Genomic DNA, 27445 nt, shown 5'->3' with positions numbered 1-27445 from the left:
AAACCAGGTTCCTGGTTCAGTGCTTTCTTTTCCTCTTGAGTGCAGTGAACTCTACAGACATAAAGTTCAGAAGTTTGTCAATTCATAACATCCTGACACTTAAATGATAATACTAACTGCTAATCTATAATATAGATGTTTGACTGGTCTATCACAAGAATGACATCATGGTAAAGATCCATTTGAGAAAATTTAGACCTCATAAGCTCATGAATTTTTTTTTCAAACTGACACTATACTCTTATTAACAAATGCTATATAAAAATAAAGTTTTAAAATGTTGTCACAGTTTAAAATCTGACTTCCTGGGCCGGGAGTTTGGCCTGGTGGTAGAGTGCTTTACCTAGCATGCACAAAGACCCAGGTTTGATTCCTTGGTACCACATACATAGGAAAAAGCCAGAAGTGGTGCTGAGGCTCAAGTGGTAGAGCTCTAGCCTTGAGAAAGTCCAGGGCAGTGCTCAAGCCCAGGACTGACAAAAAAAAAATCTGACTTCCTGGGCCTGGTCAGGATTCACATTAGTGACTTAAAGCAGAAATGGCTGCAGGTGTGGCTCAGGTAGACCTGCCTGCCTAGGTAAGGGCAAGGCTCAACAATTAAAAAAATCCCAAACTTAACTCTCGCCATTGAGACAGTAAGATCTAAATCTTGCTGTGTTACTCACTCCAGATGTAACCCAATAGTATGTAAGTCACTTGAAGGTGTTGCCCTTCCCATACACAGAGAGGACCCAGACAGCTTATCTGAAAGGCATCTGCGTCAGTACCAAGACAGATAAAAAATGACTACAAGTTCACTTTCACTCTAATTCAGTCTGGAAGCACAATGAAATACATTTGTACTGTACATGGTTCCAGTTACAACAGATGCCATAGTCCATACTCAAACATGTATCCAACTTTAATAGAAGATACAAAAACATGAACAGCAGGATGAACAGTCCATCCATGAGGTCAAGTGCTGTCCAGAACAGCAGGGAAGAGGTCTGGAGACCTTCTTTGAAATAAACTAGCCAGCAGCAAAACCTAGTGGTAGAGTGCTCGCCTAGCATGCATGAAGCCCTGGGTTCCATTACTTGGTACCACATACTCAGAAAAGGTTGGGAGTGATGCTGTGGCTTAAGTGGCAGAGCACTAACCTTGAGCAAAAGGTATCCCAGGGCAATGCCCAGGCACTGAGTTTAAGCCCCAGGACTGGCAAAAAATAATAATAATAATAATAATATATAAAATAAAACAATTAAACTGACAATACCTAGTGGGCATCCAGGTTTATTCATTACTGTGCATTATCCACTTCAAGTACCATGAATGATGGTATGACTAGTCCTGAAATTCCCCAATGAGCCAAAGATAAAAAGGATCACAAGATCCTTCTAAGCCCTGGGAACAGGAGTTTGGCCTATTGTTAAGAGTGCTTGCCTAGCATGCAGTAAGACCCAGGTTCGATTCCTTGGTACCACATACATAGAAAAAAGCCAGAAGTGGTGCTATAGCTCTAGTGGTAGAGCTCTAGCCCTGAGAAAACCTAAGGACAGTGCTCAGACCCTGAGCCCAAGCCCATGACTAACCAAAAAAAAAAAAAAAAAGAGTTCTAAGCCCTGATGCTCTACAACCATAAAAGCCCTTCAGTAATTTAACAAACTTTCCTCTGTACCTGTCTCGCTGAAACTGTCCATCTCTTCCTCCTCTTCTGTAATTACAGGCATACTCAGATGTAAAGACTTTTCTTCCTTAGGTGCTCTCTGTACATTACCTAGAAATATTTAGAGAGTGATTACAAATGACTTTATACTGAAACAAGAACTATTATTATTATTTTTGTACTGGTCCTGGGGCTTGACCTCAGGGCCTGAGCATTTTCCTGATCTCTTTTGCTCAAGGATATTGCTCTACCACTTGAACCACAGCTCCACTTCCAGCTTTTTGGTAGATCCTCAGATCTGAGACACCTGAGTAACTAGAATTACAGGAATAGGCCACCAGCTTGTAGCTAAGAACTACTACTCTAAAAGAAAACATTCTACAAACATGTCATTTTAACAGTATAAAAAACTAGATATGTAAACTAAAAACTGAAATTATAATCCAATACATATTTTAAGCATTAGTATATTAGTAGGTGTGTCTGTATATTAGCACAGTATTATCTTATGTTCTGAAAATAGTCTTTACTTCCTCCACTAAAGAAAAGTAGACAGGGTTGGGAGTTTGGCCTAGTGGTAGAGTGCTTGCCTGGCATGCACAAAGACCCGGGTTCAATTCCTCAGTACCACATACATAGAAAAGCCGGAAGAGGTGCTATGGCTCAAGTGGTAGAGCTCTAAACTTGAGAAAGCCCAAAGACAGTACCCAGGCCCTGAATTCCAGCCCCAGGCCTGGCAAAAAAAAGTTTCTAGTTGCTAAAAAACACCACTTAAAAATAAATAAATAATTAAATTTTCCCCACAGTTAAGATATTCCTGATAAGATTATTATAAAGCCCAAGGAAATATGTTCATGATAATATCATGAGTCATCAAAAGAAAATTATGTTCAGAATATGTGCTCTAGAAAATGAGAGAACAAAATGCACTTTCTTTTCTATGCACTCAGCTTTTCTATGTATGTGGTCCCAAGGAATTGAATCCGAGTGTTCATGCATGCTTGGCAAGCACTTTACCACTAGGCCAAACTCCTGGCCCAAAAGGTACTTTTTTTTGGTCAGTTATGGGGCTTGAACTCTGGGTCTGGGCACTATCCCTGAGCTCGTCAGCTCAAGGCTACTACCCTACTCCTGGAGTCACAGCCCCAATTCCCATTTTCTAGTAGTTAATTGGAAATAAGAGTCTGATGTGCTTCAGTGCCCAGGCTGGCTTTGAACCACGATCCTCAGATTTCAGCCTCCTGAGTAAATAGGATTACAGGTGTGAACTGCTGTGCTGGGCTCCAAAATGCACTTTCTTATAGTATTTTTCTAAGTAGAAAACAAGACACACCAAAAAAAAAGAAAAAGAAAAGAAAACAAAGAAAAAAAGAAATACCAACCAAAAAACATCAAAAGAATAAATACATTTTAGATAAACAGCAAAATAATCAAATTTCTAAAACTTTTTCGACTTTTAAATCATTAACACTAAAAATTTAAATTCCCTAGATAGAGCATGTCAGGTAGTCTGCCGTGCTCATAGCTGTGTGGGAGGCAACTGTCAGGTACTAGACACACAGCTAAAATACAACTAGTAATAAACTTTCTTGATTTAGTCCATATCCATTCCAAATCCACACTTCCAAACTATTCAAGGGATACCAAAATAAAGCAGTTAATGACTCAAGCACGGGAACAAGTCTCACTTTTGCTATCTACTGCCTAGGGATCCTCAACATGCAGGAAAAGATGAGCAGTATGGTATAAACATGATAGATACAGCAGCTACCATCATCTATCTTGGCCATCATATCAATGCTTAGGTTCTCTCAATAATGGATTGTTACATTCTAGGACTGCTGATACAATGGACGCTTAATAATACCAGTAAGCTAGGTATGGCAGCATAGGCCTGTAATCTACATGTAGAAAGACAAGAGGATCACAAGTTCAAGGCTAGTATGGATTGTATAGGAAGACTGTCTCAAAAAAAAAAAAAAACTTAAAAAGTAAAATACAAGTAAACTCAATTTATGCAATCATTATAGGAACTGGATCTGGCATGGCAGACTTGGGCAAATTCTTCCCTAAATGCACTTAGGTTTGTTTCCTCACAAGCCTAAGCTATCTTCACAAACCTAAGTTATTTAAATGTCTTCTTTCATCATTTTTCGATAGTTTTTTACATACAGATTTTATCTATATGCTCAAGTAATTTGTTTCAGATGTTACTGCATCTTTAAAATATATCACAAGCCAGATGCCACAGGCTCATGCCTATAATCCTTGCCACACAGGAGGCTGAGATCTGAGCATCATGGTTCAGCGCCAAGATCAAGACATATGAGAGACTCTTAGCTCCAATGAACCACTAAAATGCTGACCATGGAGCTGTGTCTCAATTGGTAGAGCAAGAGCCTTGAGCACAAAAAGCTAAGGGACAGCGTCAAAGCTCCAAGCTCACACTCTAGTACTGGCAAAATACATAAATAAAATCAAGTATTTACGTTAGTACAGCGAAATATGAACCGTGTGACCTTGTTAAATTTAACTACTAGAGGCTGATGGCAGTGCTCACTGGTAGAGCACTTTCCTACTATCTAAGGAGTCCTGGGTAAGGAGTCTTATAAGGAGGACTGCAAAAATAACATTAATAATTCAATATTTAGTTATGATACTTTATATTTTTAAATCATTATGCTACAGAAGTTAATTTCATTTAAAAACAAAGTAGTATTTTTCCTTTCCTACTTGGATGTCCACTGTTTCTTTTTCTTCCCTTACTAGACATATTAGGATTGCAAGTGTAATGTTTTGACAGGAGCAACAAAACTAGGTATCCTGCCTTCTTCTTGGTTTTTAAGGAAAAGCATTATTTGCCATTAGGATATTAGGGGTTTTTTTGGTTTTTGTTTTAACAGATACCCATTTTTACCTTGAATAAATTTCCTCCTAATCCCAATTTTCTCAACGTTTCATCATGAGCAGATGCTACACACACACACACACACACACACACACACACACACACACACCCTGAGCTCTCACTACTTCTGGTTTTCTAGTAGTTAATTGGAGATAAGAGTTTCACGGTCTTTAGTGCCCAGGCTGGCTTTGAACTGAGATCATCAGATCTAGCCTCCCAAGTAGCTGGGATTACAAGTGTGAGCCACCTTGCCTGGCCCTATGCTAGATTTTTATGAAATACTCTGTGTCCATCTGCTGAGATGACTATATTGCTATTTGGATAATATGATTACTATACTGATTTATTTTCTCATACTAAAACCAATCCTCATGTCCCTATTGTTATAATAAACCCTAGTTTCTCATAATAGATTGTTGGATTTGATTTGCTATTTTTTTTTTTTTTTTGTCAGTCCTGGGGCTTGAACTCAGCGCATGGGCATTGTCCTTGAGTGTTGGGAGCCAGAGTGGAATCAAACTGTACCTTGATTTGCATCAGACAATGGCTTTATTGTCTTATGGTTTTCTGGCCTTATTCTGTTTAAATGACCTGAGATTTACCATATGAATGTAACACCTGGAAGTTCCCTGGTTTCAAGGAGGGATAGAAGCCTGGAGTTGACAATAAACGAGGCGGCAGTCTTTACCTGGGCTGCAGACATCCCGGACCCGGTGTGTCTGTCTCTCTTCTATTTTTTCCTAGTCCTTGCCCCCTATTTCAGGAACCCCAATCTGCGAACCCTGGTTTGCTGCCGGCTGGCCCCGGCAAGTGGCGCCTGAACAGGGACCCTGAAAATCTGGGACGAAGGTGGAGGACCCCGCTGTGGTGAGTGACGCATCATAGGACTATTAGGAGAGGATTTTAAGAGAGTGAGAGAGCGGGAGGCTGTATTGTTGGGAGTAAAAATTATGGGTCAAGTTAATGGCCGCAGGCTATATGTACCGGTCCTAAGAGGCATACTTGAAGCCCACGGAACATGGGTGGGACAAGGGCTGCTTGAGAGCTTCCTACAGTTTGTCGAGGAGGCGTGCCCGTGGTTTCCAGAGGAGGAATCCCTAAATTTAGAAACCTGGCCAAGGATAGGGAAAGGAATTCAAGATTATTATAGTGTTTATGGCCCTGAAAAGACCCCAGCAGAGGCTATTACTTTATGGAGTTTAGTAAATGAATGCTTAGATCTTCAAAATGAGAATGTTGAACTTAATCTTGAATTAAAGAACCCTTCTGAGAAACCTGAGGCTGAGCCGTATGCTGCAGCCCGAGAGAATCTAAGTGAGACTTTGAGAAGGGAACAGCCAGCAGATATTGAGTAAAGAGTTCAGGTTTGGATAACAGGAAGGAAAGATCTGATGAGGACCGGCTGGCTACGGTGGAGAAGAAGTTAGAAGAAATCCTCCATCTACTATCTAAGACGGGGATAGTGCAGAGATCCCCCCCAGAAGTAGGAAATAGATATGAACCCCCGGCCACAATCTCGGTGGAATCTAATCCTTACCCCCTATTGCCACCGCCTCCGGCTGCAGCCTTGCAGCCCCAACCCCCTTCTCAACTTTTATGCATGTCTAAAGGTCCTAGCAACAAGTGCCTCCTAACAGGCACTACAACCAGGCACAGTGCATCCCAACTAAACTTGGCTCAGGCTGCTAAAAGGAGGGAAGATATTTCAGGGCCTCGATGCTTCCTCATTTTAGTTAATCATGATGAACAAGTATACCATCGACCTATTCCTTTTAAACTATTACGGGACTTAAAGAGTGCCTGTTCCCAATATGGACCAACTGCCCCTTTTACTCAAGTAATATTAGAGGCTGCGTGTGCTGGTATTGCATGCCCAAATGACTGGAAGCGGCTTGCCAGAGCATGCCTTAGTGCAGGAGAGTACTTATTATGGGAGACAGAGTTCACTGCACAGTGTCGGGCTAAAATTGAAACAAATAGGTCTAAGAACCTGCCTTACACTTTTGATCAGTTGTTAGGAGAGGGAACCTATAAAAACACCGAAGATCAATTGGGTTATGCAAAGGAGGCCTATTTACAAATAAATACTGCGGCGAGAGAGGCTTGGAAAAGGTTACGCAATTCCAATCATACAAAAAATCTAGTAGAAGTTAAACAGGGACCGAATGAACCTTATCTAGAATTTTTGTCTCGATTAATGGAAACTGCAGACCACCTAGTACAAGATGAGAACGCAAGGAAGATTATAGTTAGACACATAGCCTATGAAAATGCCAACGCCGCCTGTCAGGCAGCTATCAGACCCCATAGGAATAAGGGAGGAATCACGGACTTTATTTCACTGTGTGCTGATATTGGACCCTCCCATGTACAAGGCCTTACTTTAGCCGCCGCTCCTCAAGGAAAGACTGTTACTGAATTTCTAAAATATAGAGGTCAGCTGCATTCTCGGGATGCTAGACCCCCAGGGCGTTGCTTTTCTTGTGGACAAATAGGACATTGGATGACGCAATGCCCACGCCAGGCCAGGTTAAAGAGAGAAAAATCACCTGGCACATGTCCACGCTGTGGTAAAGGGAAGCACTGGGCTAAAGATTGCAAGTCAGCAACAAATCGCAATGGCCGCCTGTATTCAGGAAACTGGAGAAGGGGCCAGCCCCTGGCCCCGCAAAACCATGGGGCAGTCCCTCCCTCTTCTCGGCCACAAGTGCATCTTCTAACAACCCCCCAAAATCAGTCTCCAGCCTCCTCCGTGCCACCCCAGGATTGGACCTCTGTTCCTCCACCTGCTCAGTATTGACCCCAGAGATGGGGACACAAGCTCTCCCCACGGGGGTCTTCGGTCCCCTTCCCCCGGGAGTGGCTGGATTACTGTTAGGGCGAAGTAGCTCAGCCCTTAAAGGGATACAGATTACACCTGGCAAAATTGACCAGGATTTTACTGGAGAAATCAAAGTTATGGCCTCTGCCCCGAAACACGTGGTATCGATCCCAGCCGGTCAAAAATTAGCACAACTAATACTTGTGCCTTTACCTCCCGGGGAGACTGCTAATTCCCCATTTGGACAGAGAGGATTTAGATCTTCTGCTATCTACTGGGTACAAAGCATAAAACAAGAGAGGCCTGAGATGACTATATTTATACAAGAAAAGCCCTTTAAAGGAATATTAGACACTGGAGCAGATGTGTCTGTGATATCTAAAAAACATTGGCCAGCCCAATGGCCCCTGACAACCTCTATGACTTCCCTACAGGGGGTTGGTCAAGCAACTGACCCACAGCAGAGCAGTGCGATCCTTGTTTGGAGAGATGAGGAAGGGCACTCTGGTCATTTTCAGCCATTTGTCTTGGATCATCTGCCAATTAATTTATGGGGTCGTGATATCATGGAAAAAATGGGAGTGTATATGTTTAGTCCTAGTGCTGCGGTCACTAAGCAGTTACTTGATCAAGGCCTCCTCCCCTTTAGGGGACTAGGCCAAGCAGCACAGGAGGGCCAGAGCCACTCCAACCCCAGTCTGGCTCACAGAGACGAGGATTAGGGTATTGTGGAGCGAGCTAATGGATTACTAAAACATCAAACTGTTAAAATACAGAAGGGGGAATTGTATTCTGCTACCCCTGTGAATATACTTAATCATGCTTTATTTGTTTTAAATTTTTTGAATTTGGACTTAAATAATTTATCTGCTGCTCAGCGATTCTGGGAAAAAAGAGAGCAGCGTGCTTTTGCCTTAGTAAAGTGGAAGGATCCCCTAACTGGTACTTGGCACGGACCCGATCCTGTTCTAACCTGGGGTCGAGGGCACGTATGTGTTTTTTCACAAGGAGAAAATGACGGGCTGCCTGAACGCTGCGTTCGGATTGTAGAGAGTGACAGTGGCCATCCAAGCAGCGACTCACTGGGCCTACACCCCCAACCCTCCAGTGGTGCATCCTGTGATGTGGGAAGGACCTGAGTTATTTGTGCATGTCAATTGGGACTGCTACTGATCCACTTGTTCAACACATTTATATGAGCTGTGTTTCTCCTCCTTTTACTATTATGTAGGGACCTTTTAACATATTCATTGACTCTACACAATTTAATATGTGACATTATTTTGTCTTTACCATCCCTCTTCTTAATAACCTTTTTTGTAAAAGATGCCCAGGTGAAAAGCAAAGGCCTCCAGAGGTAAGTAGAAGTCGGCCGACCCCCTGTATGTCTGCGTTTTATTTTATTTTATTTATTTTTTTTTTTTGAAAAGGTGCACTGTGGGCCTAAAACAGAGGCCTGGGTGGTCAAGGGACGCCTTGACCCCCCCCTCCCCTTTCTTGTCGATAACAAGGCATACCTGAGAGTCCCACCAGCAAGACATGTCTAAATCTAAAAATAGCTGTTTGGTGAAAACATTCATTTGAGCTCATGTTTTTTGTGTTAAGTGTATCTGATTGAGTCCAATTTTCTTGTTATATGTCAATGTCTGATTATTTAAAAGTCTCCGTTTCTCTGTCTTGTTCGTGTTACATATTTTTCCTTGTCCAGTTTTGTCTTTAAAATTGGTACCATTTCTAAGTATGGATCCTTATGGTTTTTCTGTGCGTACTCAAGCACACATCCTTGCTATTTATTTGAACATTTCTGGGCCTAGCATGGCCGCTTCCCCATGTCTGCGGTTGTAACAAGCCCTGGAAAAATAAATTCCAGCTAAGTTGCCTTGCAAAAAGTTTTGTTTTGAACCTGGTTCTCACCTGCAAGAGTAAAATTGGCAAAGCTCTCTTGACACAAACTTCCGGAAAATGAACGGCCGATATTAATTTTGCGCGCTTTATGATCTTTGAGTATGAATGTGTGTGAATGAGTGAGTGAATATGTTCAAGGTTAAACTGTCAGCATGCTGTATAAAACAATGGATAAATTTATACTTAAACACAAAGACAATTGGGTAAATCTAAGCTTAAAACTTCAAGAAAATATTAGGTTTGAATGTTTTACAATGTCTCAAAGGATTATTACATTGGTTTAAAGAGAAATTGGTAAAAAGTACTTTTCTAAAGATCCTGAAAAAAAAAAATCTGGTTTTATAATACTTAGAGCTGTTTACATTGTAAACATTGTATCCTGTTTAACCCAGAGGTATTAGGGAATTTGGGATTTATTACCTTTAAAGTTTGGAGACATGTATTAGAGATTTAAATGTAAAATTGTTCCTTAATGTCAGAAACTTTGCCTATCTGTCTTTTCTTGCAGACTGACACTGGAAGTCTGATGATAACTTTTGGTGCACTGATGTTTGTAATTCTTGCATTAGAGAAAAACTGTTATTTGAGTTTAAACTGTTGATGGAGTTCTAGGCAGCAATAATCTAAACTGCAGAATAAAACAAAAAGCCTCTTCTAAAGGCAAAGGGAGTGACCTGGGCCCTAGGGGGCCTGGAGGCAAAGGGAATTCCTTTAGCCTTAAAGGTTTTTCAAATGCAAATAAAGACCAAAGTGTTAAGAGTTTAAGTTAAAAGGTGTAAAAGTTAAAGAAAAGTAGAAATGGTTTCTGAACAAAATTTAAAAGTAAAGTTGTCCTAAAGTTTTGTTTCTAAAAAAGAAACAAGGAAAATTAGGACTATCAAAATGGTTGCCTAATTGCTATTTCAGCTTACTCTTGTAAGTTACTTTATAGCAATCTCCAGCAGGCCCATGGAGAAGGTCAGCAACCCTTATTCAGATGTAATTTTGGCTCTTACCAGGTTCCAGGTAAGATCATGCTTAGACTATTTCTGAGTTGACCACCTTGTTGCTTTAATTGGAGTAACATGGCCTTATGTAGGACTCATTGATCTGATAGCCGCAGCTTTGAGCCTGCCCAGGCAAAGCAAAGTCCCTATGAGACTGTGGTGTCTAATCTGCCAGCAGGATGCTGGGACAGAGTTGCTTTGGAGCTCGAAGTGGCAGAGTGCTAGCTCTGAGCTGAAAAGCTGGGGGGAAGCACTCAAGCACCAAGCTAGGGACTCACAGTGGCAGGGTGCTAGCCTAGAGCTGGAGAGCTGAGGGACAGTGCCCAGGCCCCGAGTAAAAATACAGCAACCAACAAAGTGAAATGCCAATGGCATGTTTATCCCTGTGTGGAGAGACACTGCTGGGACACGAAAGCCTCTGCTTGGATGGCAGAGATGGTGTCAGATCTTAGAGTCACTTGTGCTTGGCCACTCAAATTAATCAGAGCCGGGAGGTCATAGAATAGTTTGTAAGCATGCCTTACTAATGCCCGTGCCTTTCATAACTGGGCAGGAACTTGTTAATCTTCTGTGATAGTGGATAGTTTAAAGTCCTAATTGAGTGAACTTTTTATTTGACACCAGCCACAAACTCAGGAAAGTTTGTGGATCTGGGGCTTGTGTCTCTATTAATCTGTTTAGATCTGACAACTGAAGCATTGTTAAGGTTGCAGAAATTTAGTTTCCCAGACAATCAAGAAAAAGCCTTTGCAAATGGGTGCTAAGTAAGTTACACTATTGCAGTCAAAGATGGTTTGTGCAGTTGTTAAATGTTAAATGTTAAATGCTCTAGTTTGGAGCAAATTATTGTTCCTGCTATCTAATCCTTGCAACCCCTTGATAAAACAGGCTAGGCTTCTTAAGGTCCCTGGTCAAGCACAGAGACAACGCCCCTGAGTCAGCTTGAAGAAGTCACAGAAGCTGAATCTCCGCCCATCAATCCCCTTTAGATGAAGGGACCAGAGTCATTTTTGGAAAATGAGACAGGATAAATTAGAGGTATAGGAAAGAGTAAAAATTGCACTTGTGTTTCTTTTAAAATAAAAATGGGGGATATGTTGGGAGCCAGAGTGGAATCAAATTGTACCTTGATTTGCATCAGACAATGGCTTTATTGTCTTATTGTTTTCTGGCCTTATTCTGTTTAAATGACCTGAGATTTACCATATGAATGTAACACCTGGAAGTTCCCTGGTTTCAAGGAGGGATAGAAGCCTGGAGTTGACAATAAATGAGGCGGACATCCCGGACCTGGTGTGTCTGTCTCTCTTCTATTTTTTCCTAGTCCTTGCCCCCTATTTCAGGAACCCCAATCTGCGAACCCTGGTTTGCTGCCGGCTGGCCCCGGCACTTGAGCTTTCTCAGAGCTACCACTTTACCACTTGGGCCACAGCACCACTTAGGGCTTTTTCTGTGTATGTGGTACCAAAGAATGGAACCCAGGGCTTCATGCATGCTATGCAGGCATTCTACCACCAGGCCACACTCCCAGCCAGCTAATATTTTGTAAGACATTTTCTATGTAAGCTCATGTGGGATATTAGTCTTTAGTATTCTTTTTATGTAGTGTCAACAAGTTGTAAAGTAGTCTAACTTGCATTTTCTGAAGGAGTCTATACAGCATTGGTATTCTTTCTTTCTTAAACACTGCAAGCAGGGTTTGGTGGCCTGTAACCTCAGCATCTAGGAAGCAGAGGCAGGATCACATGTTCGAAGCAAGTAGGGGCTGTAAACAACAAACACACATACACACACACACACACACAGAGGAAAAATGAGAGAAGAGAGAGAGGAGAGAGAAGAGAGGGAGGAGAGAGAAAGAGGGGAGGAGAGGGAGGAAAGAGGGAAGAGAAAAAGAGAGAGACAGAGAGACAGAGAGAGGGGATAGCACACAGGCCCCTGAGTTTCAAACCCCAGAACACACAAAAAATGAATAATGAAAGGTACTTTTGCTACGGGAAGATAATTTCCTTCCTGCTGACTTTGAAGTTTCTTTGGTCTTTTTGTTCTTCCTTGCTTCACTTTGCCCTTGTCCAGCAGAATCAGAGTCAGAGGAGTCAAGCCTGATTTGCCGATGCCTTCGTGACTTGGATGCCTTAAAAGTTAGAAATGCAATTAAGCACAAGGAACTAAACAATAAATTAACAGTCCTTCACTATTGCACTGGCTTGGCTTTACGTCTCAAGTGTGCATATACATAGTCCTCTACCTTCATAACACTTTCCGACAGCTGTTCGCTATCTACTCACACTGGGCTAAAATGCAGCTGTCCTGTTCCCTAAAATTGTTGGGAAAGAGAAACACAAGACAAATACTATTTTAGTCCTATCCCTAATAATTTATTCCCCAATTATTTGATAACAAACTTATTTTCCTTAGCAATTATGTGTTTTGAGCGGACCTATTTCATGACTAAATCCATGTCCTTTTGTTTCCCAGTGACAGTGGTGCCACTGTGAACCCCTCAAGGATGGGTGTGGATTTGTGTCATAGCTAATGGAAGTCAACTTTAGAACTCTTTAACCATGGGATTTCTTTTGAACTTAAAAGCTTGGAATATGCAAGCTGGCAGCTGTGATGAATAACACTTGAAGAGAGGAAAATCTTCAAAGATGAGAAATAGAGGACAAGTCTTAACAACATCTGGCTAGCTAGTCAAGGATGTGCTGATTCTACCAGTCAGTAAACTCCCTTAGTTGCTGAAGCAGGGTTTCCAGTTAATGTCACATTTAGAATAGGTACTACAGTTTGTAAAAAAAAAAAAAAAAAAATCATGTTGGGGGCACAGGGAGAAAAGGGGAGCAAATGTAATCATTATATTCAATGTATATTATCTTAAAAATGAACTATGAACATGAGGTTGGGTAGAGGAGGAAAGTGGGGAAGAACAAAACACTGTAGGCTCAGGCCCTGAGTTCAAACCCCAGGACTGCCAAAAAAAGGGAAAAAAAGCATTGTAATCATAACCCAACTTGTGGAATTGTAATGTCTTTGGACAACTACTTAATAATAATACCCATGTATTCTATATAAACTATAGCTTTAAAAAGGGGGGAAAGTAGCTGTGTGGTGCCTGTGGTTCATGCCTGTAATCATAGCTACTCAGGAGGCTGCAATCTAAGGATCCTGGTTCAAACCATTCAGCCTAGACAGGAAAGTCCAAGAGACTCTTATCTCCAATTAAACACCAAAATGCCAGAAGTGGAGCTGTGGCTCAAGTGACAGAATGCTAGCCTTGAGCTCTCTAGTTCAGAGACAGTGCTCAGACCCTGAGTTCAAGCCTCGGGACCAGCCCCCCAAGAAAAGAAAACAAAAAAACAAAACAAAACAAAAAAAAAAAAACAAAGAAATAACAGGGAAAAATTCACAACCATGCAATGACACACCCAACAATCTATAGGAAGCACACGTAATTATTTGGTAGTTTTAAGTATCTGATAATGTCTTAAGACATCTGTAAAATATCAACTAGTAATAACTTAAAGGAACAGCTCTATACAAAGAATTAGGGATAATTATTATCCTCAGTACTGTCATTCAATAATATACTCCATTAACTATAGTGTAGCCAATAGTGGCAGTTTCATAAAAAAAAAAAAATTTAAACCAGGTGCAGTGGCTCACACCTGTAATCCTAGTTACTCAGGAGGCTGAGATCTGAGGATCACTGTTCAAAGTCAGCATGGGCACAGAAGAACCAGAGACTCTTATCTCCAATTAACCACTAGAAAATGGGAAGTAGGACTGAGGCTCTTTGAGGATAGAGCAGTAGCCTTGAGCTGAAGAGCTGAGGGACAGCTCCCAGGAACAGAATTCAAGCCCCACAACCCACAAAAAAAAAACAAAAAACTTTAAATACTTATACAAAGAAATTGCCATCTACATCAGTTTAAATGCTTTTTACTGTTTTTTTTTTTTTTTTTGGCTACTTCTGGGGATTGAACTATGGGGCCTAGGCCCCGTCCCTGAGCTCTACCACTTGAGCCGCAGCACACCATTTCCAGCTTTTTCTAAGCAGTTTATTAGAGATAGAGAGTCTCACAGACTTGCCAGGGCTGGCTGTGAATAGCAATCCTCAGATCTCAGCCTCCTAAGTATCTAGGATTATAAAGGTGAGCTACCAGCACTCAGCTTGTTTTATTTCTATGATTAGAAAATAAGCCACATGCTGGTATAAACCAGACTACTTAGGAGGCGGAGAACTGAGGATCATGATTTGAAGCTAGTTTAGACAGAAAAATCCATGAGTCTTTTATATTCAATTAACCACCAAAAAATTAGAAAAGGAGCTCAAAGTGGTAGAGCACAAGCTTTAAGCAAACATACTCAGGGACAGTGTTCAGACCCTGAATTCAAGCTGGCCAAAAACAAAAACAAAAATAAACAATAAGGGCATCACAACTGCAGGTAAATTAATATCTGCACACAGACCAGAAGATGCAATTAAAAGAGAAAAAGCCACTTGTTTGGGGGAGTATAGAGTGGGGCAATAGGTATCCCAACATTTGAGTTGGGACTTTAAACCAGGTACATGTATTATTTTGTTAAAAAAAAAAAACTTAAAGTATAAAGTAGAAACCATCCAATTTTTATATCATTTTATTAAAGAAAAAACTTACCTGAGCAACAACTGAAAATGCTCTTGATTTTATTTTTGCTAATGATTCTACCCTTTCACATCGCTGTAAGAAAAAACAAAACATGAAGGAAAAATAAAGTTAAAATACACAAACATTAGGAAAAACCATGAACCCCCAGGCATTTGGAAGAGACAGAAGGGTAACAGGAAATAATATGCGCGCATGCATGCGCACACGTACACATGCACATGCACAAACACACACACACACACACACACACACACACACGATAGCCTCTGGCAGACAGAGCAATGGACCAATACCATTCTCACAGCTACTGGTCATTGCACAAGGATTCAGGGATAATATGAAGCAATGCTCTAAAATCAAGACGAGCCCTTAACTGCTAGCTCCTCATCTGCAAATGCCCTAAGATAGCTCCTTGTGTCACTCACCAAGACAGATGACAACTTCTAGGGCAGAAACTAGAAAATAACCACTTGAGAGCCACTGAGCTAACTGGCTGCCAAGAAGTGAGAAATGACACTGCCCATCTGAGCACTCGGCCTCTCCACAGTCCCCTTCCCCTCCTAAAAGCCATCAACATCCTCACCCTAAACCACATGGCATGTGGCTCTCCACAAGTAAAGAACCACTTTCTGGGGGTGGGGGGAGGAAATGGGGACCAAGACACAAGAAAGGGTATCAATGTTTGCGAAGTAATGCACCTTCTATCAGGAAAATATAATGTAACCCTTCTATTAATAACAATAAAAATATATGAAAAAAGAACTACTTTCTAACATAACAGAAAATTCAAAAATATTCCATGTTTTTATACTACCCAAAAAATCGCCATGTTTAGTACCACGATAACTCTTTATATTGTAATCAGCCACACAACAAAGGAAAAGAAAACCAACCACACTGCTGTCTACCTCTGATTGTTGGGAATTGCCTTCTTTCTTTTCTTCTTCACCTTTAAGCTTTGATTTTAGGGATGGATTCTAAAAGAGCAAAAGTTATTTTTATATACTACATATATTCACATATGCTATTGATTACAAGCCAGTTTCACACAACTATCAGTTACTTTTAATTACCAAAAACAACAAAAAAAGACTATTTTATGTTATATAGCATGGTTCATTCACTGAAATCAAGAATACACCTAAGTTTCAGTATAGTTCCAAGATTCAGAAATAAAGCAACTTAATCCTCCTAGTATGTTATGTAAAAACTTCTTTCAGGTTTCCTAAGGTTTTAGTAACGTTCAATGAAGAAAAGTTTATTGAAAGAGCACACTAAATGCCCACACCACTTGTGTACAGTGAGACAAAGTACGTTCTAAAGCTTACTATCTTCATTTTTAAAAACAGAACTGGGGCTGGGAATGTGGCTTATTGGTAGAGTGCTTGCCTGTCGTGCATGAAGCCCTGGATTTGATTCCTTAGTACCAAATAAACAGAAAAAGCCAGAAGTAGCTCTGTGATAGAGTGGTACAGTGCTAGCCTTGAGCAAAAGAAGCTCAAGAACAGTGCCCAGGCCCTGAGTTCAAGTCCCAGGACTGACAAAGAAAAAAGAACTATATATCATCATTAAGGGTAAATTTAACTAGAATGCCATTTAGGTTTCCAGTGTGAGAATGTATCACCAGAGTTTCCACACTGTCATGGAGTCTTAGCAGTTGTATCATCAATCCCTTAGGACCAGAAAACTGAAAATTGTGCTCATGAGACTTGCAAGTAGATAAGCCACACAAGGCAGAGAATGTAGTGTAGCAGCACACGCCTCCCTGTCTCAGGTGGGAGCCACCAGGCTAGAGGCTGCTGTCACGTGGTAAAGGGGGACCAGTATCACCAGACCCGATCTGTAAGACAAGCTCAATTTGGGAAACTTTCAATTAATCCCAAAAATATTTACATGTTGGTAACAGATGTAAAATGTTAAACCAATCCTGGGATCAGTACTGTGCCAAACCAATCATAATTATATGCCAGATTTAACCCAAACATTGCCAGTTTAGAGCCACTAGAAATTACAAAGATTATAATTAACTTGTGGTATAACAAGATTATGTATTTACATATAAAATACATATAAATTTACACAGAGGTACCGTAACAGTGGCAAAGCCATAATTAAGAAGGAAAGGCCTAAGTCTTTACTTCCCATGAGCATAGCCACCAACCCAAGCTGCCGTTAACCAGTTAGTTGCCCATGTCAAAACCTCACGAACAACGCACAGGTAGGGAACCAAAAGCCACTACTTACCTTCCTGTCTTTGTGCCACTGCTGATGCTCCAGAATTATGTTCTTAATATTATCAAAGAAATCATCCTTGACCAAACTGAGGGCTTGGTCTGGCTTGGACTTATCAGCTGAAATTACATGTTTCATGTTCTGATAATGATCATGAACATTCAGCATTTCCTAAAAGTGAAATGTGAGCATTTTAACATTTTTCTCCCATTTTGGAAGAACGGAATCTCACTATATAATCCAGGCTGGCTTCAACAAGCTGACCTCCTGCCTCAGCCTACCAAGTACTATACTTGGAAGTACTGTACTCAATTTATTTGTTTCTTTTTCATAGGACAGGGCTTCATTATATACCCAAATTGCTCTTTGATTTTCAGTCCTACTGCCTCTGACTTGCTGAGTGATGAGATTTCTAGAAATGTACCACCATACCTTAGTTTTTGATTATGAACTTAAAGCAAAACCAAAGCAAAATACAATTTCATTTCAAAGCAACTGTGAATTGACAGGATCAGTATCTGTCATATTGTGAAAATGCAACCATACAAAAACACAGTACAACTTTAGCAAAGAGACTCTTTTCCCATGAGTCTCTTTTCCAAATAAATATATTGAATTCAATCTCAAACTCTAAGGTCAATGTAAAAAAAAGTATTAGTTTTTAAAACTTTAAATAAAGTCACTTTAAAATTCTGGCGTGGGCTGGGTGTGGTGGCTCACGCCTATAATCTTAGCTACTCAGGAGGCTGAGATCTGAGGATCAAGATTCAAAGCCAGCTCGAAAACTAAAGAACATGGGGCCAGGAGTTTGGCCTAGTGGTAGAGTGCTTGCCTAGCATGCACGAAGACCAGGGTTCAATTTCTCGGTACCACATATATAGAAAAGCCAGAACTGGTGCTATGGTTCAAAGTGGTAGAGCACTAACCTTGAGGAAAGCCAAAGGACAGTGCTCAAGCCCTGAGTTCAGTCCCCAGGACTGGCAAAAAAAAAAAAAAAGAACATGAGACTCTTATCTCCAATTGAACACTAGAAAACTGAAAGTGGTGCTGTGGCTCAAGTGGCAAGGCAGTAGCCTTGAGCTGAAGAGCTTAGGGACAGTCCCCAGGCCCAGAGTTAAACACCCACAACCAACAACAACAAAAACTCTGACCTGGCTTTGTTACTGTTGGTTGGTTTTCGTAGTGCTGGTGAACTTCAAACCCAGGACCTGGAATATGCTACATGGGGAACTGCATACCCAGACCTTATATTAGGATCTAGTAAAGTCAAACTCAAATGATAGTTTGGGTACTAGAATTCACATATCCCCAGTGCAAATCTAGTCTTCAAGATGTGTATATCTCGCTATAGCTAAATGTTTCAAATGAGTTACATAAAAGTAACAAATGGCCAGGCATGGTATCTCTTAGCTACTCAGAAGGTTGAGATGTAATTATCACAGTTGAAAGCCAGTCAAGGGTAGGAAAGTCTGTGAGACTCTTATCTCCAATTAATCACTAATAAAGCTGAAGTAGAGCTGTGGCTCAAGTGATAAGAAAGCTAGCCTTTAGGGAATAAAAAGCTCAGAGAGGGGCCGGGAGTTTGGCCTAGTGGTTAAAGTGCTTGCCTAGCATGCACAAAAACCCGAGTTCGATTCCTCAGTACCACATACATAGAAAAAAGCCAGAAGTGGTGCTGAGGCTCAAGTGGTAGAGCTCTAGCCTTGAGAAAGTCCAAGGACAGTGCTCAGGCCCTGAGCTTAAGCTCAGGACTGGCAAAAAAGAAAAAAAAAAAAGCTCAGAGAATAGCAGCCTAGGCCCAGACTTCAAGCCCTGATAGAACAAAAAAGAAAGAAGAAATGGATATGATTGGATAAAACATTACAAAACTTGTCAGTGACTAGTAGTTATAATCCCAATGTATAACTAGCAATAAAACCATTTTTGTTCCACTACTGCAAGGGTATAAGAACAAGCTTACTTCTAATACATCAGATGTGATAAGTTTCATTACACGATCATTTGGGTCCTTGAATTCTTCTGTAACTTCAGTTCGTTGAACTTTTTTCTTCATTCTATATGAAAGCTACAATGATAAAAATGTCTTTTTAAGTAATTATCTTGTAAAGGATATTTTTAAAGTACTAAAATATACAAACAAAATAAACACAGAATTAACTGTGCATTTGTGAAATATTTATGTTCAAAGACTATCAGACTTTTTAGATATCCTGTTAGGTTCTATGCCATATGATTACAAACTAGATGAGAGTCACAGAATTTACATAATCTGCCATCTGATGGCTCACCGAGAACCACTGCTCTCCAACCTGCTGTCTTAACAGTGACAATACTGAAGAAGTAACAGATTTTACTGTAAGTTCTAGGTTTTCAATAGCTAACATTAACATCCCTTGGTCCTCCTTCAGTAAATCCTCTGATGTTCTACCAAAAAAAGGCACAAGGGGCTAGAATGCAGTTGTTGAAACCCTTTAAGTAGGTGTGTGAATCAGGGTAAGATCTTCAGCACCAAAAATAAAAAGGAAGGAGAACATGACTAAGTGAAGATACCAACTTCTACTCTCTCTTGCAAAGAGTTCAATGCTCTACACACTCCAAATCTGAGGCTGAATTTTTTGTTTGCAGGGAGAAAAGTAATTGGACTCTACATTTTAAGCACTAATGATAGTCTTTCATTTTTTTGAGACTGAAGCATTTATAGGAGATGAAGTTTAACTACTCATTTTGGGGAAAAAATTGTTTTTCTGGCAACATACCAATTTAGGCATTGCTGTGAAGTGAAATGCTCTGTCTAGTCGTAGCTTCCTGAAGACATAAGCTGCATCAAAATGCTGTGCACTTATCAAATCCTGCTGAAATTTCAAAACTTCATCCCAATCCTTTAAGGCAATTCTGATCTGCAACCAGAGAGAGGAAAAAAAAAAATGCAGGAAATTAAAATCCCTTTTTACAGGCTTGAGAGTTTGGCCTAGTGGTTAAAGTGCTTGTCTAGCATGCATGAAGACCTGGGTTCGATTCCTCGGTACCACATACATAGAAAAAAAAGCTGGAAGTGGTGCTGAGGCCCAAGTGGTAGAGCTCTAGCCTTGACAAAGTCCAAGGACAGTGCTCAATCCCTGAACTCAAGCCTAGGACTGGCAAAAAAAAAAAATAAATTAAAAAAAAAATCCCTTTTTACAAATGTGATACAATTTAGGCACACTGACATTTCACATTAAGGCAGTTTATTAAAATATATACATATACACACATATATATTGCTTGTTCCATATTTCTGCTTGAGGAAAACAGGTCACCAAAAATTACCTTTTGTTTTGGTTGACACAGCTGGGTATTATATAGTCCATAAAGTAGATACAAGGCACCAACTCTGATCTGGAAGGTATATGGAGGTAAAAAATATCGCCAAGCCAAAGCTAATGCTTCTTTTGTAAACATATTCTTTTCTAAATTTCTCATTTTGCCACTATAAAACAAAAAAAATACATCTCATTAAGTACATCAATAATGAAGAGAAAACTGTAAAGGTCCATACTTAAAGAGCAGTTGCTGATAACTGGATACAGACTTCACATCTGATCCTCTAGTGCTTCAATAAGAAGAGTGAATTCTTTCTAATACTGAGGCACAAGCAACCACACATCTCTTCAAAACATCAAGCTTACTTGCGAAACTGGAAGGAAATGAAGTTACTTCAAATTACTACTGGCTGAATACTTAGAATACCTAATATTAAAATAACCAGTTACGTTACAAAATCAAAACTTGTGTCCATTTTAATACAGTGGACACTTTCCCCAATATTCTCAGAGATGTGCACTAAGCTTTCCATCCTTAAGAAATCTAGGTGAGAAAAAAATCATAGAAACATCGCAGTGTAACCGTTACCGCTTTTTTCTCCAAAGGAGTACAAAACTATCACAGAAGAAGAGCAGAGTAGAAAAACTGATTCCACCAACTTCCTAAAACTCTATCCAAACATCCAATAGAGATTAGGAATCCATCAAAGTAATGGCATAGCAAATGTTTGTTTTTTGCTTTTTGTTTTGTGGATATACATTATTAGTAAAGTACATAAAAGTTTTGCTGGGGCCGGGAGTTTGGCCTAGTGGTAGAGTGCTTGCCTAGCATGAACAAAGACCCAGGTTTGATTCCTCGGTATCACTCACATAGAAAAAAGCCAGAAGTGGTGCTGTGGCTCAAGTAGTAGAGTTCTAGCCTTAAGAAAATCCAGGGACAGGGCTGGGAGTTTGGCCTAGTGGTTAAAGTGCTTGCCTAGCGATTAAAGTGCTTGCCTAGCATGCATGAAGACCCGGGTTCGATGCCTCGCTACCACATACATAGAAAAAAGCCGGAAGTGGTGCTGAGGCTCAAGTGGTAGAGCTCTAGCCTTGAGAAGGTTCAAGGACAGGGCTCAGGCCCTGAGATCAAGCCCAGGACTGGCAAAAAAAAAAAAAAAAAAAGAAAGAAAATCCAGGGACAGTGCTCAGGTCCTGCGCTCATGCCCAGGACTGGCTAAATAAATAAATAAAATAAAATTCTTGCTATGCCAAGCTAATCAAAACTTTAAAAAAAGGGGCCAGGAGTTTGGCCTAGTGGTAGAGTGCTTGCCTAGCATGCACACAAGGACCCAGGTTCGATTCTCCGGTACCACATACATAGAAAAAAGCTGGAAGTGGTACTGAGGCTCAAGTGGTAGAGTTCTACCCTTGAGAAAGTCCAAGGACAGTGCTCAGGCCCTGAGCTCAAGCCCAGGACTGGCAAAAAAAAAAAAAAAAAATTCTGCAATCCTAGATACTTAGGAGGCTGAGATCTGAGGATCAATGCCATCCCGGGCACAGGGCACAAAAGAACCAGAGACTCTTATCTTCAATTAACCTCTAGAAAATGGGAAGTGGGGCTTGGCTAAGGGTAGGGTGCTAACCTTCCTTGAGCTGAAGAGCTCACGAACAACCCCCAGGCCCAGGGATAGAGTGCTAGCCTTGAGCTGAAGGGCTTGGGGATACCACCCAGGCTGAGTTTAAGCCCCTTGATCCACAAAAATTCAGTATGGAATACTATTTAAAAACTTGATATAGGGCCGGGAGTTTTGCCTAGTGGTAGAATGCCTGCCTAGCATGCACGAAGACCCAGGTTCAATTCCTCGGTACCCCATACATAGAAAAACCAGAAATGGTAAGGTGGTTCAGGGTAGAACACTAGCCTTGAAGAAAGCCCAAGGACAGTGCTCAGGCCATGAGCTCAAGCCATGGACTGGCAAAAAAAAAACAAACTTGATATAGAACAATCAAGTGATAATTTAAACACAGTTTTCTATGTAAGAGTACACTGTAAAACATCTATCTATGTGGGGCTGTACAGCAGTGGTTCACATGTGTACTCAGTTACTTAAAAAGCTGAGATCCAGAAGCTCACGGTTCAAAGCCAGCCTGAAAAAGGTCACAAGACTCCTTTTCCAAGATAAACAACAATAACAACAACAAAAATAATTGCTAGAAGTATAGCTGAAATGGTAAATAGATGGTTACCAAGCAAGCAAACCCACCAATCAGTCAAAGCTCTGAGTTCAAACTCCAAACAAATCTCCCATGCAGTATCTAGTACATCCAGGTAACTGACACACATAGAAATATATTAGTATTTTCATTTAATATGGACAGCATAAAACTTTAAGGACATTAGCCCTTCAGTCAATAAATAAGGACTACATTATATCTTCTCACAAGGGGGAAAGAGAATACGTTGGCACTCAAGTATCAAGTATACTAAAAGAAAGTAAAATACAGTTGCAAAGAAAGTGGAGAAACCTTAGGTCTAGGACAGAGGTAACTGCTGCAAGAAAATAAGTGTAGTTGGGGACCCATGGCTCATGCCTCTAATCCCAGCCCCCTTTTTTTAACTATTTTTAAGTGTTATTATAAAGATGATGTACAGATGGGGCTGGAAGTGTGGCCTAGTGGTACAGTGCTTGACTGGCGTGCACGAAGCCCTGAGATGGATTCCTCAGTACCACGTACACAGAAAAATACACGGAAGTGGTGCTGTGGCTCAAGTGGTAGAGCTCTAGCTTTGAGAAAGCCCAAGGACTGTGTCCAGGTCCTGAGTTCAAGTCCCAGGACCGGTTAAAAAATTAAAATTAAATAAATAAAAATAAAAAGAAAGGTGATATGCAGAGGGGTTATAATTGCACGATATGTAATGTATATGTCAGGTAAAGAGTACATTTCTTTTGGGGAAGTATCATCCCACTTCCCACGCTCTGTTTTTCCCTCTGCCTCTGCCCACAAGTTAGTCGTACAGTTCATTTTCAGCATAGTGTCTAGTGAGCACCGCTGCTGTATTTGTGCACCCTGGGTCCTTCCATCCAGTGACAGTCTCACCACAGAGTTATCACCAAAAAGTCAGAACAGGAGCACACCAGCCTGGAGTAAAAGAGCTAAGGGGCGGCAGAGAAGAAAAGAAGAAAGGAAGCACAAGCATGCACCGTCTAGGGGACGCGGGACATGCGGCTGGAGACACGACGCGGGCAGAGGCCAAGTCTCTGGGGCTGGTTGCCAGTCACGTTAGCAGAATCTCAGCTTTACCAACCGGAAGGCAAGAGCCACGGAGGTGGGGGTGGCACTGAGGTGTCGGAGTCTGCACTTTAGAAAGACAACACTGGTCGGGGCAGGAACGACGGGACCAGCCGTGGGGATCCGGACTCTGCCGGTGTCACTGCTTCATCTCTAAGCACGGTGCTCTGGAGAACACGACCGGAGGAGGTCAGAAGACCCGGGACAGCGTCGGGGCGGATCACGCAACACAGAAGCTGGAGATTCAAAGGAATCCGAACGCCGCCGGAGAAAGCGGCGCCCGGGCCCGGGCGTCCGCCGGCTAAGGCCCCAGTGGGACGGCGCCGGGACGCCGCCAGCCAGCAGAGAACCAGAAACACCCACCAGAAGATGGTCGCGAACTTCATGCTTCTCCAGAGCTCCGAGAAATCCTCGAAGCGAACGCTGTCCGCCTCCTGGAAGCGGCTGAGCAGCGCCTCGCAGTCGGCCTGCAGGCCCGAAGGCGTCTCCATGCCTCCGCGCGCCACCAGCCAGCCGCGGTCTCCCAGGGAAACAGAACCGGGATGCCACGCCCCTCTCGACGCGACGCACGCACGTGCGCTCCGTGATGACGTACGGTCCGACTTTTAGCTCCACCTACATCCGGGCGCGGGCCGGCTGCGCTGATGCTTACTGCGCATGCGTAGCTGGGTTGGTTCTTTAAAGGCTTACACCTCCATAGAGCCCTAAGCCCGGAAAGGATGTTCAGTGTTCATTTCCCGCTTGTTTATGTAAATCGGTTTTACCTTTGTCGTGGCTGTAGACCTTAAAAGTGACAGAAGGCAACAACCTTGGGAAAATTTTATAGGAGAGTGGGGCCAGGATATGGACTCTACCGGTCTCTCTTTTGACTCCCCCTATGGCTCTCCCTGTGGCCCCAGTGGCCTTCTGAATCCCTTTTGTAAACAGCGTGGCCCTATGCCAGGGCCTAGCACCCAACCCCACAGGCTGTCACCCTGAGGTCCCAGTGTCTCAGTGGGCCGCCTCAGCATACAATTCCGCCCTTAACTGCCCCACGAGTGTAGTATTTAGGTCTCACATGTTTCTCTGATCCCTAAAGGCACTGTATTACAGAAAAACACATGTTTTCCTTGTTTTTCTGACAAGGTCTGCCAACTGGACTTGAATGTTCTGTGAGAACAAGAGTGAGTCAGCATCCCTGGCTCTAGGCAGGGCTTGCTTTCTGTACATGGAGTACCAACTTAGCTTCACATTTCTGAGGATTGCTCATTTAAATATTATGTAAACAGAGAACTCATGGTATATGATAAGAAACAACAGTAAAAATGAGTATCTTCCTATTTAAGAATGAAATTAGCAGCACCTCATATCAATCAGTTCCTCTAACCATCATTCTAACCAATGAAACTTCTACCATCTTCATCTGCTACCCTTTTTTGTGGTCGGTGGGTCCTGGGACTTGAACTCTGGGGCTGGGTGTTGTCCCTGAGCTCTTCAGCTCAAGGATACTGCCCTACCCCTTGAGCCACAGCACCAATTCCTATTTTCTGGTGATTAATTGGAGACAAGAGTCTCAGGCCCTTTTGTGCCTGGGCTGGCTTTGAACTGCGATCCTCAGATCTCAGCCTCCTGAGTAGCTAGGATTACAGGTGTGACCACCGCAATTAGCACCTACTACCTTTTAAAAGCATCCTGAGCCTAGAGATGGAGAACCACAGAAACTGAAAGAAAGGTTATGTGGAAGACTGCATGTGAGATTTTTATGAGCCAGGCCTAGAAGAGGTAGGCACTCACAACTCAGCTATCTGCAAGTTGTTCATGACCTCTCCATCTCATGACAATATAAGAATACGTGTTTGCATAAACCAGGATATAAGGACACCTGCACAGCCACATTCATCACTGCACTATTCACAATAGCCAAGCTATAGAAACTACCCAGATGCCCCACTACAGATGAATGGATACAAAAAATGTGGTACATAAATATAATGGAATTCTACATAGCCAAAAGACAAGATAAAATAATGGCATTTGCTGGGAAGTGGATGAAACTAGAGCAAATCATCTTGTGTGAGATAAGTCAAGATCAAAGGAACAAAAGGCACATGGTCTCCTTGATTTGTGAATATTAGATTCAAACAGTACAAGAGCGATGACTCAATATTCAGGTACCCAAGGTTATTGACACAGTCTTGGAGATATAAATATAACAACATAGACATAGGACTCTATAAATACCCTATAGACATAATGTTACATAAATCAATATGTATCTATGACATACAAACTTGCAGTTTAATTTTAATTATGACCTAAAATTTAGGTGACAGTGATTGCATATAGAGATTCCCTTCTTGAATACTTGTTTGTTAAACATGGCATTTGAAATATGATGTAAAAATCAGTGTTAATAAAATCTTTCAATAAAAAATCAAAAAGAAGAATTAAGTGTTTGCACACTTTTTTAGTTCTGTTGTTGTTATTCTAGGGTTTGAACTCAAGGTCTTAAGAGTTGTTAGGCAGTACTCCCAGTGTTTATATCGTATCCAGCCCTGTTTTAGGCTATCTTGCAGATAGGACCTTTTTATAGTGAAAGCCTAGGGGTGCAATCCACCTATCTATACCTTTCACATAACTGAGATGACAGTTGTATGCTACAACAAAATGGTTTGTTGAGATGGAATCTTACTTTTTTTTTTGCCTGCGTTGACCTCAAACCTCAATCATCAATCCTCTCACTCTCCACCTCTTGAATAGCTGGGGCTATAGACATGTGCCATTGCACTCAGCAGTTGTTTTTGTTTTTATAACAACTTGACAAAATATATTTGTTTTTATTAAGTCTACCAATAGAAAAAGATTACGACTTTAAAAAAAAAACTGTTTATTGCTGGGTGCTGGTGGCTCATGCTTGTAATTCTAGCTACTCAGGAGGTTGAGATCTGAGGATCATGGTTCAAAGCCACCCCAACAAGGAAGTCCATGGAGCTGTGACTCAAAGTGGCAGGGCATTAGCTTTGAGAAAAAGAGTTCAGAGATAGCGCTCAGGCCCTGAGTTCAATCCCATGACCAACAACAACAACAACAAAAATTGGATTTGTTTTCAGGGTTCGTGTGTGTGCTGGTCCTGTGGCTTGAACTCAGGGTCTGGGTGCCATCCCTGAGCATTTTTGTTCAAGGTAAGCACTCTACAACTCGAGTCACAACTCTATGTCCAGCTTTTTGGTAGTTAACTGGAGAGAAGAGTCTCGAAGACTTTGCTGACTAAACTGGCTTTGAATTGTGATCCTCAGATCTCATCTACCTCAGGAGCAAAGATTACAGGCATGAGTTAGCAGTGCCTGAAGGATTCTCATCCTGTTTTCCCAGGAGCATACAGATACCAGGCAAGCCACCAAAGACAGATACCTGGTTCCAGCAGGGTCATCTACCTAAACCTAACTGTAAACACTCCATCGTGGCCCAACCCAGAAGCCCCTACCTCCTTTGACCCAATGGCTTTTGCATTAACTTCTGCACCACTGCTTCCCTAGACTCCATAAAATCCTAGCTTCTATCCTAGCTTAGACGAACCACCTCCAATCCCCCGGAAAGGTCTGTGACCCTTGCCATTCCTCAATAAATAACACTGGCCTGCTGATGACCAAATCTAGACTATTCCTTTTCCATTCTCCTCCATTTTCCTAGCAATGCCTAACTTACTTATTTTTATTAGTTATAACTTCTACTGGTAGAGTAAGTCCAT

At 41.5% G+C, this 27445-nt stretch overlaps 1 protein-coding gene across 1 annotated transcript; it reads right to left on the bottom strand.

Annotated features, from left to right (window-relative positions):
• Snapc1 (small nuclear RNA activating complex polypeptide 1) lies at positions 1-24248 on the bottom strand. Its single transcript, XM_090344240.1, has 10 exons — positions 24082-24248; positions 20453-20612; positions 19903-20043; positions 19107-19211; positions 17159-17317; positions 15823-15891; positions 14924-14986; positions 12252-12399; positions 1658-1756; positions 1-51 (listed from the first exon to the last, which is right to left on the bottom strand). Exons 1-10 carry the CDS (start codon positions 24207-24209, stop codon positions 17-19), a joined length of 1107 nt encoding a protein of 368 aa, XP_090200366.1. The 5' UTR covers positions 24210-24248; the 3' UTR covers positions 1-16.
• Between the last annotated feature and the right edge of the window lie 3197 nt (positions 24249-27445).

This window comes from Megascapheus bottae, chromosome 14 (assembly GCF_031878675.1).
Source record: "Megascapheus bottae isolate mThoBot1 chromosome 14, mThoBot2.hap1, whole genome shotgun sequence".
In the NCBI taxonomy this organism is placed as follows: Eukaryota; Metazoa; Chordata; class Mammalia; order Rodentia; family Geomyidae; genus Megascapheus; species Megascapheus bottae.
The sequence above is the reverse complement of the archived record's forward strand: the minus strand, read 5'-3'. Positions and strand labels throughout refer to the sequence as shown.